The sequence below is a fragment of the Thamnophis elegans genome, chromosome 2 (assembly GCF_009769535.1).
Source record: "Thamnophis elegans isolate rThaEle1 chromosome 2, rThaEle1.pri, whole genome shotgun sequence".
NCBI lineage: Eukaryota > Metazoa > Chordata > Lepidosauria > Squamata > Colubridae > Thamnophis > Thamnophis elegans.
Window position 1 is genome coordinate 154,705,192 of NC_045542.1, and position 18,741 is coordinate 154,723,932.

General features: G+C 41.9%; 1 protein-coding gene across 2 annotated transcripts; it reads right to left on the reverse strand.

Moving 5' to 3' along the window:
- Nucleotides 1-5,659: 5,659 nt before the first annotated feature.
- On the reverse strand, nucleotides 5,660-16,518 carry LOC116504250 (zinc finger and SCAN domain-containing protein 2-like). Of its 2 annotated transcripts, XM_032211165.1 has the most exons (3): nucleotides 16,442-16,518; nucleotides 13,067-14,567; nucleotides 5,660-7,324 (listed from the first exon to the last, which is right to left on the reverse strand). In XM_032211165.1, the coding sequence occupies exons 2-3, from the start codon at nucleotides 14,084-14,086 to the stop codon at nucleotides 6,107-6,109; spliced, it is 2,238 nt and encodes a 745-aa protein (XP_032067056.1). In that variant the 5' UTR covers nucleotides 14,087-14,567; nucleotides 16,442-16,518; the 3' UTR covers nucleotides 5,660-6,106. The 2 variants fall into 2 exon arrangements, with proteins under 2 accessions (XP_032067056.1, XP_032067055.1); XM_032211164.1 differs by lacking the exons at nucleotides 13,067-14,567; nucleotides 16,442-16,518 and adding an exon at nucleotides 8,671-8,769 and having other exon boundaries at nucleotides 5,660-7,898.
- Nucleotides 16,519-18,741: the final 2,223 nt, after the last annotated feature.

The window sequence follows — 18,741 nt, forward strand, 5'->3', positions numbered from 1 at the left end:
AAGAACATATCAATTGGGCAAAAAAAAAAGAAAAAACCTGTCAAACTACTGGATCAAATTGCCTCACATGTGCAGGATAGAAAAGGAATCTTTCTTTCTTGATCGGATTCCAATAGGATTTTCCCTTGCTGTAAACAGGAGATTAGATCTGGCTTTGAAGAAGAAAATCCTGTTTGAAGGAGGGAAGGACAGAGGAAGGCAAGAAACATGATGAAAAGGAACACATGGCTCCTATTTTTCTTTTGTATCCTTACAAGAAAAATATGGTACAGGTAGTCCTCAACTTACGACCACCATTGAGCCCAAAATTTATGTTGCTAAGTGAGAAATTTGTTAACTGAGTTTTGTCCCATTTTACAACTTTTCTCGTCACATTTGTTAAGTGACTCGTTACAGTTCTTATATTAGTATCATGGCTGTTAAGTGAATCTGGCTTCCCCATTTACTTTGTTTGTCAGACGGTCACTAAAGGGGATCACGTGACTCCGGGACACTGCAACTGTCCTAAATGTGACTCAGTTTCCAAGCATCTGAATGTAAATCACATAATCATGAGGATGTTGCAATTGTCATAAGTGTGAAAAATGGTCATCGGTCACTTTTTTCAGTGACCGATGATTTCAGATTTTGGATGGCTGGGATTTTGTAGCCAAAACAAAATACTTTCTCTTGGGAACCAAGGACATTTTCACACCTGGTCAGAGGAAGGCATAGTGATGTCACTAGGCAACCAGACAATGCCGTGATTGGACCATGTGACTGATTGTTTTGAGAAAGTGACAAACATTTACTTTTAATTAGGTGAAAACTGTGGGAACCTTCAGAGTCAGTTTTCACCAGATCTGTGCCACTATGATATGTCCTTAAAGTTATTATTTGAGGAATCTACCTGCCTCGGAGTTTTGCCTGCTATGGGTCTATTACTTGGAACCCTGACACAGAAGACCCTATACCACTCGAGACAAATGATTGTCCAATCTCTTCTATAAAAAAACCCCATTGTTGGAGCACTCACAACTTCTGAAGGCAAATTTTTCCCCTGATTAATTGTTCTCAGGAAATAATATAAATTGGCCACCATCAACACAATTGATGGAAGTGCATCATCCTGCATTGCTTCAAGCAATATTTCCTTTTACCAATCCAGAACCTCCCTGAATTAATCACAATGGTCAAGCCCTTTCCAGCAGTTGAGGGAGAAACAGAGACAGTGGTACTTACCCACGAAAGCCATATTCTCATAGGTCTTCAACATGATGTCCCTGTACATCTTTCTTGCTTTCAGGCCTAACAGAGCCCATTCTGTTTTGGTGAAATGGACAGCCACCTCCTCAAAGCTCACCATCTTCTGAATAAGGAAGAAAATTGCAGCTTGTGTTTTATCATTTCGAATTTTTTCACTACAGGCAGTCCTTGACTTACAATTATTTGTTTAGTGAACGTTTGGAGTTTCAACAGCAATGGAAAAAATGTCTTATGACCATTTTTCAACACTTGCCATCAGGATCCTCATGGACATGTGATCCAAAACCAGATCTTCAGCAATTGGCATACAGCAATAGCACTTAGACTTATCTACCACTTCACAGTGCTTTTACAGCCCTCTCTAAGCGGTTCCCTATTTCCCTCAACAATCTGGCTCCTCATTTTACCCACCTCGGAAGGATGGATGGCTGAGTTCAACCTTGAGCCTGGTGAGATTTGAACTGCCAAATTGCGGGCAGCTGGCAGTCAACAGAAGTAGCCTGCAGTACTGCACTCTAACCATTGCGCCACTGTGGCTCACGTATTTATGACCTTCTGACAAGCAAAGTCAGTAGGGAAGATAGATTCACTTAACCACTGTGTTACTAACTTAACAATTTTACTTAACAACTGTGGCAAGAAAGGTCATAAGGTGGGGAAAAATTCATTTAATAACTGTCTTGCTTAGTAACAGAAATTTGGGGGCTAAATTGTGGTCATAAATCACAGAACTATCTGTATGTAATCTAGTGCTTCTTATGGGAATAAAACAAACACGTGTAGCCCTCACCTGATAATGGCAATTGGGGACCGGCAAGTCTGTCACTAAGCGACACGGTCATAAAGCACAAATGTTACAAGACTAAACCAACTTACAACAGCAGCTGATGCTGTCTCAGTTGCCGTTGTTAGCCAAACCCTACGCAATGCAGCATCTGGGGAGGGGGTGTCACATGATCTCCCTTGTTACTTCCTGCTGGCTTTCCCATTGGCTTTGCTTTTTGCAAGCCAGCAGTGAAACATACAAATGGTGGATATTTGACTGTGGGACCCTGCAAAATCGTAATTGTGAACTGGATCGTAGTCATGTTACCAAGGGGAAACTACGATGATAGCCACAATTACAAGGAGCCATGGTAAATCCCTGTCATTCGCGGCTGTAATAACTTTGCTGAACAAGTGATAATTCAATCCACAGAAATTAAGAAAACTGAAATACCTTAAAACATAATATAAACGTTTTCCCCCTCAAAAACATGGGAATACAGCCACTGAAAAGGGTGGTATCAAATGCCTGTCTGAACTTGAGAAATTCTTCCAGTTTAAAGACCAACTAGGCAATCCGTTTACTTCTAAGTTGTCTTGAGAAAGAGATGATTCAGTCCAGTTCGCTTATCACCTTGCTCCATTTAGGAACAGGCTTTCTAATTAATAGGCCCATTTGTTTGGACTCCTCGGCACCCTTTCCTCTTTATATTCTGGGAAAGATGTAAATAAACCAGGTTAAGACATTCCAGCCTCTAAATTTAGCTCACCACGATAACATTAACCAATCCTGCTACCTGTGGAATTCTGGGAGTTGAAGTCCTCACTTCTTATAAAAGCTAAGGCTGTGAAACATTGGTTTAAACTCTGGTGTTTGAACATGCAACTTTTAAAGGGGGTTGCTGATACAGCTGCCAAGGCCTCCCCAGCAAATTTCTGACATTTCCTTTAGAATTTATTTTAATTAAAAATGGAAGGATTTGGCTGAGTGCTCATAGCTTCTTCAGGGTCTGTGAAGGCAAGGCTTGCAGTATGAAAAGCAGGTTGCTTTCTATGGCTGTTTGCAGGGAAGGAGTAAAAAATAAATAATCACAAGAGCAGCCACACCTGTGTGATCCAAAGCCCACCCTTTTATGTGTTGTGATGCATATAAATGGGGAGGAGTTTTAACCACAGTGTGGCTGTGGCCATCTTAACATTCCCACATTCTTTCTTCGTTATCAGTTTGTTTTAATTGCATAATAATATGACCCGCCCAATCTCTTGGGCAAATTGTAGGGGAAGATGAGTTCAATTGCAAATGCTGAGACATCTTCGGACAGGGCTGGCTCTTCGGCTTTGAAATGGAGATGAGCACTGCCCCCTAGTCGAAAATGACTAGCACATATGTGAAAGGGGAACCTCTACCTTTACCTTATGATTAGTAGGTTTTGTTGGGTCTAATTAATCTACTTTTTATTATATAGGAGCTACTTGCTAGTTATTCCATTATTCTCTTCATGTCAGGCTTCATGTCTCTTACTCTTGCAGAATGGAATTCAATTTCTGTTCCTTTATTTGTGCTGTGCAGTTAATTCTTAAACCATGCATTATTGTTCTTTGTTTATTTATTCGGGTTCTATGGCCGCCTGTTTCAGCCAATGGCTTTGGGCTTCTTATTGGCCCATTCACACCACTTGCCTTTCTTCCTGGCATTTTTGGTTGTCATGTATGAACTATCCACAGCAGGGGTGTCAAACTCAATTTCATTGAGGGCTGCATCAGGATTGTGTCTGACCTTGTGGGGGGGAGGTGTGCGAGAGTGTGGGGGTGGCCAGCTTGACGTCACTCCTGTCAGGGGTGCCTTTGGTGGGCCGAGCATTCTGCCAGCAAAAACAGACTCCCGAGCTCCGTTTCTGGCTGCAACGGCTTCCTGCAACTCTCTGCTAGCAAAAATGGAGCCCGGGAGCTCCACACACAGCTCTCACAAGCTCCATTTTCACCTGCGATGGCCTCCTGCAACCCACTGCCAGCCCTCCCGAGCTTTGTGTTCCCTGGCAGAAGCACCATGGGCAGATCCTGCACTGTTTGCAGGGTGTCCCTACGGGCCCGATCTAAGCACCCTGTGGGCCAGATCAGACCTTGAGTTTGACACCCCTGATTTATAGAAAAAAACTAACTAACAAACGTTCACAGAAAGGTAATCACAATGAACACTCTCTGTGCAATGAATTCCTGCAAGTCAGTCAGCCACAAACTCTTCCAACTTCTTCTCTTCTGTCCCCTCGGCGCCTATTTCCCCAGAGACAGTAGAATACCGTATACAATAGCAATAGCAATTAGACTTATATACCGCTTCATAGGGCTCTAAACCTCTCTAAGCGGTTTACAGAGTCAGCATATCGCCCCCACAGTCTGGGTCCTCATTTCATCCACCTCGGAAGGATGGAAGGCTGAGATTAGAACCGCTGAACTGCAGATAACAGTCAGCTGAAGTGGCCTGCAGTACTGCACCCTAACCACTGTGCCACCTCGGCTCTTATATTCTCTTATACAGAATACAGACATTAAGAGTCTGATTAATGCAATGATCTTTTTAAAAATCCAGAGTCTTTTAAACTATTTCAAGCATTTTCAGCTCCTAAGCATAAAAATGTACATCTTCATAATGGGTGCAACCAAAAAGTGGCACCAAGAAAGAGAAAGAAAAGGAGAATGAAATATAATTTGATCATTTTAAAGTTTTAAAACTGCCCATGTTTAAATTTGAAGCCACCTGGAGCTTGAGGCTCAGGACAAGCAAATCTCTTGGTTCCTCCACGCAACTGGCCTGCTCCTGGTTGCTGAATGTCATTCTGCAAAGGTATCATCTGAAATATGCCCTACTAGGAAAAGAACTGTTATATATGTAACATTATCAAAACTTTATTATGGTGAAAGACCAGCATAAGGTTCAAGGGGTACATTTAGGTTTTTTAAAAAAGAAAATAATTGAAGAATAATGATTATTAAAACAAGCTACAAGATATAAAAAAGGAAGTATACATAAAAACAGAAGTTTAAATAGCAATAGCACTTAGACTTATATACCGCTTCACAGTGCTTTACAGACGTCTCTAAGCGGTTTAGAGTCAGCCTATTGCCCCCAACAATCTGGGTCCTCAGCAGTGATGGGTTTCAAAAAATTTTGGAACCTCTTCTGTAGGTGTGGCCTGCTTTCCGGGTCCACTGGTGGAACCTCTTCTAACCGGTTCGGTAGATTTGACGAACTGGTTCTACCGAATTGGTGCAAACTGATAGGAACCCACCTCTGGTCCTCATTTTACTCACGTTGGAAGGATGGAAGGTTGAGTCAACCTTAAGCCTGGTGAGATTCGAACTGCCAAATTACAGGCAGCCGGCAGTCAACAGAAGTAGCCTGCAGTACTGCATTCTAACCACTGCACCACTGTGGCTCTTATGTATTGACCTTCTGACAAGCAAAGTCAGTAGGGAAGAGAAATCCACTTAACAACTGTGTTACCAACTCAACAATTTTACTTAACAACTGTGGCAAGAAAGGTCATAAGGTGGGGCAAAATTCATTTAATAACTAGGGGATAAATTTGGGGCTAAATTGTGGTCATAAATCACAGAACTACCTGTATGTAATCTAGTGCTTCTTATGGGAATAAAACAAACACATGTAGCCCACACCTAATAATGGTAATTGGGACTGGCAAGTCTTGTCGCTAAACGACACGGTCATAAAGCACAATGTTGCAAGACCAAGCCAACTTACAACAGTTGCCATCGTTAGGCAAACAGCAGATAGAAAGCTGAAATTCTTCCAGGGGCATCTCTATGATCTGTGATGATCAATATGCCAACACCCACAACCCCCGCCCGCAACAAGCCAGATATTTTGTGAGGCAATTGCAAAACTGCAAAATTCTGCAAAACTGATTATTCACTACAGTATGCTGTTAGTCAGATATAGGTAGTTAGCCTTCACCAAAGTAACTTTTCCATTTACCTCCCCTCCCTTATGCCAACACTGAATCGTGATTTACTAAAGAGAATAAGACCAAAAATTAAATTTTAATTTGCATTCCCAATGGGAAATCAGAAATGAAATTCAGGGCTTTTCTACACTCATCCCTGTCTGCCTTATGTGGATTTTCTTGTGTGCCTTAAGGGAGGAATAATGTGTGAAACACCGTCCACATTCTGGGCATCTGAAGGGTTTCTCCCCTGTATGTAAACCTAAATGATTTATAAGTTTAGATCTAGTACTGAAACCTTTTCCACATTCTGGACACTCATATGGTTTTTCTCCTGTGTGAGTTCTATGGTGTACTACCAGATGGGAATTCTGACTGAAACACTTCCCACAATCAGGACACTCATACGGTTTCTCCCCTGTGTGAGTCCGCTCGTGTATCACCAGCTCACAATTCCGACTAAAAGTTTTCCCACATTCGGGACACTCAAATGGTTTTTCTCCTGTGTGAGTCCTCTGGTGGATCACCAGGTGGGAACTACGATTGAAATTTTTCCCACAATCTGGACACTCAAAAGGTTTCTCCCCAGTATGAGTTCTCTGGTGTATCACCAGCCCAGAATTCCGACTGAAACTTTTTCCACAATCCAGACACTCATATGGTTTCTCTCCTGTGTGACTCCTCTGGTGTAGCACAAGGTGGGAATTCCGACTGAAACTTTTCCCACAATCCAGACAATCATAAGGTTTCTCCCCAGTATGAGTCCTTTGATGTGTCACAAGGTCGGAGTTCCGACTGAAACATTTCCCACAACCTGGACACTCATACGGTTTCTCCCCAGTATGAGTTCTTTGATGTAATACCAGCGCATAATTCCGACTAAAACCTTTCCCACAATCAGGACACTCATATGGTTTCTCCCCTGTGTGAGTCCTCTTATGTATCACTAGATCGGAATTCTGAATGAAACTTTTTCCACAATCTGGACACTCATATGGTCTTTCTCCTGTGTGTGTTCTCTGATGTATTACCAGGTCAGAATTCTGACTGAAGCTTTTCCCACAATCTGGACACTCATAAGGTTTCTGTCCTGTGTGCATCCTCTGGTGTATCACCAGATTGGAATTCTGACTGAAACGTTTGCCACAGTCTGGACACTCGTACGGTTTCTCTCCTGTGTGAGTCCTCTGATGTATTGTTAGGTTGGTATTCCGACTAAAACCTTTTCCACAATCAGGACATTCATATGGTTTCTCCCCTGTGTGAGTCCTTTGGTGTATCACCAGGTGGGAATTCCGACTGAAGGTTTTCCCACATTCTAGACACCCATATGGTTTCTCCCCCATTGAGTCCTCTTGTGTATCACATTTCCTAAAGCTATTTGCCACATTGAGAGCAGTGGGTGAGCTTTTCTTCAGTGTGTGTGCAGTCATGCATTATCAGCTGTGTTCTGCAATCTGTGCTTTTCCCTGCAATATGCATATTGTGGGGGGTTTCCACCAAGGATATTTTTTTGGATTCTCAAGATCAAAATTATTTTGGATCCCTTCTTGGCTGGTGCTTTCATTCAAGCTACTCTTACTTGCTTCACAGGGTGAAGCTTGAATGCCTGCCTATCCTATGTGACTATCAAATGACCACTTCCTCCTGCCCTGATTTCCAGATTACCTCTCCTTTTTTGAATTTGAAAATAATCCCCTTTGACCCTTTTCTGGAGTGTTTCCTTGAGTTCTTCATATTCATTTTTTTCCATCTCAAAACTCTCTTAATCTCTTTTGTCTGTTAACTTCCTGGAGAAGTAGAAGTCTTTTGCAGTTTTCTTGAGGCAGCAAAACACACTTTCATTGCTGGCTGGATTTGCTATTCCTTTTAATGCTGCTTGTGATTCTCACTTGTCTGGAATTCTCTTCCTAGCATCTTTTCGGTCTAAAAGATTGACATAAAAGGTTAGTTTAAAAGGTTAGATTAATATAAAAGATTTATAAAATGGCTGCAGAAGATGAGAAAACAGCAAGATAGAAAAATAACATGCATTATAATGGAAAAAGATATATTCCAAAATGCTGAATTAACTTCTAACCTTAATTATGATTCATTTGACATATAGAAGACTAGTGAGATCCAAGTTCAAATATCCACACAAACATTAAATTCTCTTCTGGACTTCGGTTAATTCAAAATTCTTCAATAACAAATTGGTTATTTTCATATACAGCTATACATGTAGAGACAAATAGAGATACGCTACTAATATATGTCTGTTAAAAGTCCATGTTTATTACAGCCTCACAAATATCTGAGAAGTGGGTCACTCAAACCTTTGGGTCTAATTTTAGGGGATGGGACACTTCAACAGATGAAGGGCTTCAATTAATTCATGGTCCCCAAAGCATCTGGAAGATATAATCCCCACTATTGTGCATGAAACGCCCCAGTTGCCAAAAAAAGAATATGTCCATAAAATCAAAGAGTCTACCTTAAACTGAAGGAGACTTTTTACAATCTCCCAACCTGCAGAACGTTTGCAGGCACCATTTTTAAAGCAACCAGCACCACTGGAACAAAAGTTGGGGAAGGAAGAAACATGCTGCAGTAGCTGACATGTTTCAGCCTGGATTCTTCTCTGCTTCTGCGCTATGGAGGAAACCAAGCAGCCCTCCTTGCTCCCGGCTTCTCCTCCGACCTTCCCTCCACTCACCTTCCAGCTGTTGAAGTCCTGAGAAGAGCAAGAGAGGCGCGCTCCACGCCACCGTCCTTCCACCGGGTCAGCCGGAAGAGGAGAATCCTCTCTGCTTCTCTCTTCCAAATCCTCTCTAGAAATCCAGTACTCTATTGTTTCAACACCTTTAGGCTCCCGTCGCTCCCCCTCTCGTTGGGTGTCTTTACTCAGCCACCATCGATGCCGCTCTACTGTATTGACCCGTTTTCTAGTCGCCGTGTGTTACTCATTTCATGGAGCGCGCGCCATCTAGCGACAAATGGCTGGATTACAGGCTCCCGTTCGTTTGCAAGATTTTTGCTTGATTAATATACGTGCCATCGATGTACTCATAGCTAGTGAAATTGAAGCAAGAAGTAAACCAAGGAAAACGTCCTTTGGGGGTGGGAAAGGAGAGTCGATGGAGTTGCTGTCCTAACTAGATTCAGAAGACCCCAGTTCAGCTGTTGGCTCTAATCTCTATTGAATGCAGGAATCTGAATGAAAACAACCCTAATTTATATTTCTTAATTATTTTTTCCTTTGGGAACTCAAGGTTGCATAGAAAGCCCTTCTTAGGTAGCATCCTGGACCAAGAAGGAGGTTCATTTCAATCTCCCCTACCCATCTGTCTCCCTTCAAGGACATGATTTTGGCATCTCAATTGGCATCCCAGAATTCCATAGCTCCTGGAAGCTACCTTCATGCCTGACCGTTATAACACTGAACTGGAACGTCTTTGCAGTTTTAATCCCGTTCTTCAACCTTATGTCCAATGTTTGTTTTAGGTGCCTTCAAGACAGATTTCACACCTGGCAATTGCCTGGATTGGTTTCTCTGCAGTTTCCTTGGCAAGGATTTTCCAAGTGGTCTTCCCCTTTCCTGCTTCGTGGACCTGAGAGAGGGACTGGCCAGGGATGCCCAGATGTTTCATGCCTATGGCAGGACTGGAAATGAGGACCTCCCCATCTGTAACTTGTAGGTTTCACCATTGCACCAAACTGACTCCTTATTCCCCACAAAATCTATCCACTATCTCTTTCGGTGGCTGCAGCCTTTCAAGATCTACTACAACATCTTTGCAGTTAAGTTCCCATTATTCTTCTGAAAATGAACCTTTTTTGTCTTAAATCTGAGCTTCAAACTTTTCTTCTGAGGAAATGGAGCGTCTCTCCAAATGGAATGTTGATTCTGGCCTACCCTGGGAACCAGCCCCTCTGGATTGCCCATTGCCAAATCTAATGTCATTTTATGATAGAGGATAGATGTACGTATATGGATAGATAGAAAGATAAGTAGGTAGGTAGGTAGGTCGATCGATAGATAGATAGAGGAAGGATGGACAGATGATAGACAGTGTTTGTAGGTTTTATGGGGGTTAATCAATCTATTTGTTCTGCTGTAGGGGAGATTTGTTGGGAATTCCACTATTTCCTTTGTATCAGTTTCATTGTGTCTATGTTGAATATTTTTCTAATCGGATTCAATTACTGTTGTTTTTTCTTCTCTACACTTAATTCTTAAGCATGGCATAAATTGTTATTCCTCTCCCCACCCTCACACCCATTGCTCTCCTTTCTTGCCACCTGTTATTTTGGTTGGACGTTTGGGTAGATGTTTGTTTGGTTGGATGTATTGCAAAAGAAAAAGAGATTGGATCCTCTACAGAATCAAAAGAAACACACTTTTCGCAAGGAATTCTTGCAGTAGCCAGTAAGCTACAAACTCTTCCAACTTCTTCGCCTCCATTGCCTCTGTGCTAATTTTGTTCCCAAAGACATCAGAATATTGTAGTTTGTATCATGGAATCATTCTCTCAAAGATCCAGAGGCTTTTGAGCTATTTCAAGCATTTTCAGAGCCTAAAGCATGATAAAATGTGAGAACAGATATGTCCAAAAGTGTTACTAAAGAGAGTGAGAATACACTGATGTGAATTAAATAGAATTTGATCATGTTAAGATTTAGAATGTTTATTACAAAGACCAGCATAATGAACGTGGGGTATATTCAGCTAAAAAGTACAGACATTGAAATATAATAATAGTAATTATATTAAAAAGCAAAGACAAGTGACGGTATTTATAAAAACAGGAGTCTAAATGAAACTCTTAAAAGTATTTAAATTTAGTAGCTGGGGGAGTCGGGTTGTGCAGTGAGACGGAATAGAGTTGTGGTTGATTGGTGGCTCCTATGTGAGGTGATCTGTGCTGTGATTGGTTGCTGTGGGGGTGGAGGGGGCGCTTCCCTGTTTTCCCGCCTTTTTCTTCTGTCGGCTTTGTATGCTGTTCTGTGATTTACCTCATGATGCTCCTGTTTGCTTGACTACCTAGTCTGCCGCATATAGAGTTGGAAAATATATTTATACATAGAACAACAAATTCATGTCAACGTCTCTGATTTCATTTGGACATCTACTGTACAGTCCCCAGACAGGAACTAAGAGGGCAGAAAGGCATAAGATGCCTAGAGGCTCCATGAAGTTTAGTATGTGGCAAACTAAATCTATCACTCTACAGAGCAAATTGTGGGGTGAGCTGGAGGTTCCTTAAGACAAGTCATCCATCAACTGACTTATCCTAAATACTCGTCTGCAGAAATGTGGCAACATTACACAGGCAATCCTCAGTTTACCTACAACAGTTTACTTAGTAACCATTCAAAGTTACAACCGCATTGAAAAAAGCAACTTATGACTGTTTTGCACAGTTATGACCATTGCAGCATCCCTTTGGTCATGTGATTGACATTCTGATGCTTGACAGCTGTCTCATATTTATGACAGTTGCAGTGTCCTGGGACCATGTGATCGCCTTTTGCAAATTTCTGAAAAGCAAAGTCAATGAGAAAGCAGGTTCACTTAACAACCAGGTCATTAATTTATTTTAGGATTTTTATTAATATTTGTAGGCCGCCCTTTTCCCTGAGGGGACTCAGGGTGGCTCACATAAAATCGGGGAGGGGGAATACAGACGTTAAGATAGAGACATATAATAAAATAGTCAACAACATACATTCATCATTCGGGAGGGGTAACTATCCTTGTCCCCAGGCCTGACGGGCGAGCCAGTTCTTAAGGGCTATGCGGAAGGCCTGGACGGTGGAGAGGGTGCGAATCTCTACGGGGAGCTCGTTCCAAAGGGTCGGGGCTACTACTGAGAAGGCCCTCCTCCTTGTAGTTGCCAGCCGACACTGGCTGGCCGATGGGATGCGGAGGAGGCCTAATCTATGTGATCTTATTGGTCGCAGGGATGTAATTGGCAGAAGGCGGTCTCTCAAGTATCCAGATCCACTGCCATGTAGGGCTTTATGGGTGACTAATAGCACCTTGAAGCGCATCCGGAGATCAACAGGTAGCCAGCGCAGCTCGCGGAGGATAGGTGTTATGCGGGTGAACCGAGGTGCACCCACAATCACTCGCGCGGCCGCGTTCTGTACTAGCTGAAGTCGCCGGATGCTCTTCAAGGGCAGCCCCATGTAGAGCACATTGCAGTATTCCAGCCTAGAGGTCACAAGGGCCCGGGTGACTGTTGTGAGAGCCTCCCGATTCAGGTAGGGTCGCAACTGGCGCACCAGGCGAACCTGGGCGAATGCCCCCCTGGTCACAGCCATTAAATGGTGATCAAACGATAGCTGTGGATCCAGGAGGACTCCTAAGTTGCGAGCCCTCTCTGAGGGGTATAGAATTTGACCCCCCAGCCTGAGTGATGGAATATTGGTCGAATCTTTGGGAGGGAAACACAACAGCCACTCGGTCTTTTCTGGGTTGAGTACAAGCTTGTTAACCCTGTTAAATTAATTTAACAACTGCAGTGATTCACTTAACAAATGTGGCTAGAAAAGTGGTAAAATGAGGCAAAATTCACAAAACTCAATTTCTCACTTAGCAACATAAATTTTTGGCTCGATTGTGGTCATACGTGGAGGACTACCTGCACAGTATGTAATAACAGGGTTACTATCGGAAAGCATCAGGGAACTGTAGAACAGTCCTGTATGCCCTGAGTATCTATGTAGTACTGGAAAGATAAGCCTGGTAGAACATCTGTTATACAGCCAATGGAGAAACGTGCTCTGCTGTTTCTGTGTGTACAGAGTCATGGAGACATTGTGTTATAACCAGAATTGAATTACTGAAATGAACAAACTTTAAATCCTTTGGTGTCTTCCAAACTCAGGAAAATATTTAGCATCTTGACAGTCCTACTTGACACGCAAGTAGTTAATCTTAATCAAGCTAACATCATCCATTTTCATTTCTCTTCTCTCACCCCTCATGCCTAATCCTGAGACATGTCTGTCTAAACAGAATCAGGCCAGAAATTAAATACTTCATTTCTCAGGTGAACTTGCAAAGACAGATCAGAAGAAATTCAAGCCTTCTCTTTACTCATCACCTTTTGGGTGATGTGGATTTTTTTATGTTTAACAAGGGAAGAGGTTTGAGAGAAGCATTTTCCACACTCTGGGCACTTGAAAGGTTTCTCACCTGTGTGTAAACCTACATGATTTATAAGGTTAGTCCTAGTACTGAAACCTTTCCCACAATCAGGACACTCGTGTGGCTTCTCCCCTGTGTGTGTCCTCTGGTGTATCACCAGGCCAGAATACCAAGTGAAACATTTTCCACAGTTCAGACACTTATATGGTCTCTCCCCTGTGTGAGTCCTCTGGTGTAGCATCAGGTTGGCATTTTGATTGAAACTTTTCCCACAATCTGGACACTCATAGGGTTTCTCCCCAGTATGAGTTCTCTGGTGTTTCACAAGGTTGGAATTATTACTGAAACTTTTCCCACAATCAGGACATTCATAGGGTTTCTTTCCTGTGTGAGCTTCCTGGTGTATCATCAGGTTGGAATTATGAAAGAAACATTCCCCACAATCTGGACACTCGTACCGTTTCTCTCGATTATGAGTCCTCAGGTGTTTAATAAGATTGGAATTCTGACTGAAACCTTTCCCACAGTCAAGACACTTATACGGTTTCTCTCCTGTGTGAGTCCTCTGGTGTATCATCAGGTTAGAATTATGACTGAAACCTTTCCCACAATCTGGACACTCATACGGTTTCTCCCCTCTGTGAGTCCTCTGGTGTTTCACAAGATTGGAATTATGACTGAAACCTTTCCCACAATCTGGACATTCATAGGGTTTTTCTCCTGTGTGCATCCTCTGATGTATAATTAGATTGGAATTCTGACTGAAACTTTTGCCACAGTCTGGACACTCGTACGGTTTCTCTCCCGTGTGAGTCCTCTGGTGTATTGTCAGGTTGCAATTCCGACTAAAACCTTTTCCACAATCCGGACACTCATATGGTTTCTCCCCCATTGAATCGTCTTGCGTATCACATTTCCTAAAACTATTTGCCACATCGTGGGTGAGTTTTTCTTCAGTGTGTGTCCTCTCATGCATTATCAGCTGTGCTCTTCAATCTGTATTTTTCCCTAAAATATACACGTTGTAGAGTTTTTCCACCAAGTATATTTTTGGATTCTCAAGACCAAAAATATTTTGGATCCCTTCTTGGTGCTTTCATTCAAGCTACTCTTACTTCCTTCACAGGGTGAAGCTTGAATGCCTGCCTATGCTATGTGACTATCAAATGACCACTTCCTCCTGCACGGATTCCAAATTACCTCTCCTTTTCCTGAATTTGAAAATAATCCCCTTTGATCTTTTTCTGGAGTGTTTGCTTGAATTCTACATATTAAGTTTTTTCCAACTCAAAACTCTCTTCATATTCTCTCTTTTGTCTGTCACCTGCTTGTCTGTCACCTTTTGTAGTTTTCTGGTGGAGGTGGAAAATACTTTCATTGCTGCTGGATTTGCTTTCCTTTTAATGCTGCTTGGGATTCTCACTTGTCTGGAATTCTCTTCCTAGGATCTTTTTGATCTACAAAATTAACATAAAGGGTTATTTTAAAAGGTTAGATTGACATAAAAGATTTATAAAATGGGTGCAGAAGCAAGAGGAAAAAAATATGCATTATAATGAAAAAGCAAACATGCCAAAATTAACTCTGATTCATTTGACATATAGAAGATTAGCGAAATCCAAGTTCAAATTTCCACACAAACATTAAATTCTCTTCTGGACTTCAGTAAATCAAAATTCTTCAATAACAAATTGATTATTTTCAAATATATGAAGAAATGTTGAGGCTAGATTATACAGCTACACACATAGAGACAAATAGAGATACGCCTACTAATATATGTCTGTTAAAAGTCCATGTGTATTTCAGTCCCACAAATGTACAAGAAGTGGGTACACTCAAATGTTTGGGTCTAATTTTAGGGGATGAGACAACTTCAACAAATCAGGGGTTTCAATTAATGCATGGTAACCAAAGCATCTGCAAGATATAATCCCCACCTTTGTGAATTAAAATCACAAAGACAGATTCAAAATAGCGTGTCAAAGTTGGAATCCAAAACTGATGAACTTGGAAAGGGAGTTCAGGGAAGAAATTAAAGATTTGAAAGGAGAGATGAAAGAGATGAAAGCCAGAGTAGACTGTGGAGCATGAATTGAAGAAGACTAATGCTGTGTGTGAGGCAGAGGTAGATGAAATGACAGACTTGAAAGTGCAGATTAAAAATTTTCAATTAAGATTTTGTGGAATACCTGAACAACCAGGAGAAGATACTGTATCAGAGCAAGGATGGCTCAATTCACTAATAAAGGGGAGGGAGAAATGAATCTTGACCTGGATAAGACATATAGAATAAACTCCAGATTCGCTGCCATGAGAAAGCTACCAAGGGATGTTCTAGTTCACTTTTCAAGAAAGAAACAAGGGATCAGGTTCTGGATGGCCATTTTAAGCATAGGTTGAAAATAGATAATATAGACATTACTGTCTTGTAGGAAATTTCTGTTAGAATTTTGAGAAAAGGAAAGCTTATACTTTTCTTACTGATATCTTGAAGCAGAGAAGAATCTTATTTTGCTGGGATAGACTAGAAGGGATGATACTTACTTACCATGAACAAAGACTTAGGCTGAACTCCATAGGGAAAGCTAAGGACTTTTTAATCAGAGATAAAACTAACCCGACACATGTGGAGAAACAGGTATAGAAAAGAAGTTGGTGGCTGACCAAGATAAAAAAACAAGCTGTTGTGCAAGACCCTAAAGTTGGCACTGAACAAGATGATTTGGCAGAGAAAAGAAGGAAGGGAGGGAGGGAGGGAAGAAGGGGTTAAGGTAAGTTATACAGGAATCTATTATAGTGCTCAAAGATGGAGATTAAATTTTTCACGTGTAACATTAATGGAGCAAATGCTCAATCAAAGCAAAAATATATATTTCACTATCTGAGGAAACTTAATTTGGAAACACTCTGTCTTCAAGAAACGCATATTAAGAAACAAAATAAACGATTAGGGAAGGAATTTATATCAGTTGGTGCAAAGATTAATGGAGTTGTTTTATATATAAAAACCCAGTTTAAACCTAAGCTACTTATAGCAGACGATCAGGGTAGATTTATAGTGGAAACAGAACTTAAGGGGTTAAAATCATAAGGGGATATATAGGCCAAATGATGACAGAAGCAAATTATATGGTTATTTAATGGATCAGTTATTGCCTTTCTCATATGGAAACTGGTTTATATTGGGGGATTGGAATGGGGTGATAGCACCAGCCTTATGAGATGACGGATAACTTAGTATATTTCAGCCTGGGTGCTTCTACGCTGTGGAGGAAACCAAGCAGCCCTCCTTGCTCCCAGCTTCTCCTCCGACCTTCCCTCCACTCACCTTCCAGCTGCTGGAGTCCTGGGAAGAGCAGGAGAAGCACCCTCCACGCCGCCTCCCACGGCTCAGCCGGAAGAGGCACTTCCCCTATTCTTCTGTTTTACTTCCCCTCTAGAAATCCAGTACTCTATTGTTTCAACCCCTTTAGGCTCCCGTCGCTTCCCCTCCCGTTGGATTTGTGTAGTCAGCTACCATCGATGCCGCTACTGTATTGACCCGCTTTCTAGTCGCCGGGTGTTTAATTACAGCGCTCGCCACCTAGCGACATAAGGCTGAATTACATGTTTGCAAGGTTGTTTTTTTTTAATTGCACGACGATGCACTCATAGCTACTTCAACTGAAGCAAGAACTAAACTAAGCGAAAGCATTACTTGTCGGGAGAGTGAGGGGTGGGGAGGGATACGATCATGGAGATGCTGGCCTAAGACTAAGTAGAGTCAGGAGATCCCAGTTCAGATGTTGACTCTTAATCTCTGTTGCATGGAGGAATCTGAATGAAAACAACCTCAACATTCATTGTCTTAATTCCTTTTTCTTTTGGGAACTCAAGGTGGCATAGAAAGGACTTCCTAGATAGCATACTGGGGAGAGAAAGAGGTTCATTTTAATCTCCACTAACGCCCTATCTCCATTCACAGACATATTTTTTCCCCTCTCAATTGGCATCCCGGTATTTCACAGCTCCTGGAAGTTAGTTTCATGCCTGACATGACACTGAACTGGAACTGCTTTGCAATTTTAATCCCCTGTCCTTAATTCTTACACCCAATGTTTGTTTTAGGCTCCTTCAAGACAGATTTCACACCTGGCAACTGCCTGGATTGGTTTCTCTGCAGTTTCCTTGGCAAGGATTTTCCAAGTGGCCTCCCCCTTTCCTGCTTCGTGGACCTGAGAGAGGGACTGGCCAGGGATGCCCAGATGTTTCATGCCTATGGCAGGACTGGAAATGAGGACCTCCCCAACTGTAACTTGCAGCTTTCACCACTGCACCAAGCTAGCTTTTCTTATTCCCAACAAAATCTATCCACTCACCTGTTCCCGTGGCTGCAGCCTTTCAAAATCTAGTCCACCTTTGCAATTAAGTTCCTGTTATTCTCCAGAAAACGGACCTTGTCTCAAATCTGAGTTTCAGACTTTTATTCTGAGGAAATGGAGTGTCTCCAAATGGAATGGTAGCTTCTGGCCTGGCCCTCCTTTGGATTGCCCATTGCCGAATTTTATTTTGTTTTATGGTACATAGAGGGTGGGTGGGTGGGTGGGTGGGTGGGTGGGTGGGTGGTTGGGTGGATGGATGGATGGATGGATGGATAGAGATAGATAGATAGATAGATAGATAGATAGATAGATAGATAGATAGATAGATAGATAGATAGATAAGAGTAGGGATGGACAGATGATATTGTTTGTAGGTTTTATGGGGTTTAATGGATCTATTTGTTCTGCTGTAAAGGAGCTATTTGTTGGAAATTCCACTATTTCTTTCCATCAGTTTCACTGTGTGAGAATTAAATACACTCTGACATGATTTTAATAGAATTTGATTATTTTAAGGTTTAACATCTTTATTACAGTCAAAGACCAGCATAATGAATGTGATGTGTACTCACATCACTGAAAAAAGTGACTTATGACCATTGTTCAATTATGACCATTGTATCATCTCTATGGTCATGTGATTTACATTCTGATGCAACTGTCTCACATTTATAACGGCTGTATTCCCCTGGGGTCATGTGATCTCCTTTTGCAACCCTCTGACAAGCAGTCAATGGAGAAAGCAGATTCACTTAACAACCGGGCCACCAATTTAACAATTGCAGTGATTCACTTAACAAATATGGCAAGAAGTCATAAGATGGGGCAAGCCTCACTCAACAAATTTCTGCCTTAGCAACATAAATTTTGGGCTCGATTGTGGTTGTGAGGACAACCTGAACAGTATGGGGTAAAGAGGGGTATTATTTGAAAGAGCCGAGGTGGCGCAGTGGTTAGAGTGCAATACTGCAGGCCACTTCAGCTGACTGCTATCTGCAGTTTGGTGGTTCAAATCTCACCGGCTCAAGGTTGACTCAGCCTTCCATCCTTCCGAGGTGGGTGAAATGAGGACCCAGACTGTGGGGGCAATATGCTGACTCTGTAAATCGCTTAGAGAGGGCTGAAAGCCCTATGAAGCGGTATATAAGTCTAACTGCTATTGCTATTGCTATTGAAAGCAGCAAGGAAGTGTAGAAGTGTCCTGTGTGCCCTGTATATCCATGCAATACTGGAGAGATAAGCCTGGTGCAAATATCTCTGTAATACA

Coding starts and splice junctions, on each gene's coding strand:
- LOC116504250 (XM_032211165.1), bottom strand. CDS start 14,086: ATGCATGAGAGGACACACACTGAAGAAAAACTCACCCACGATGTGGCA. Junction 7,325..13,066: donor AAATCCACATCACCCAAAAG/GTGATGAGTAAA, acceptor GATACACAAGAG/GACTCAATGGGGGAGAAACC.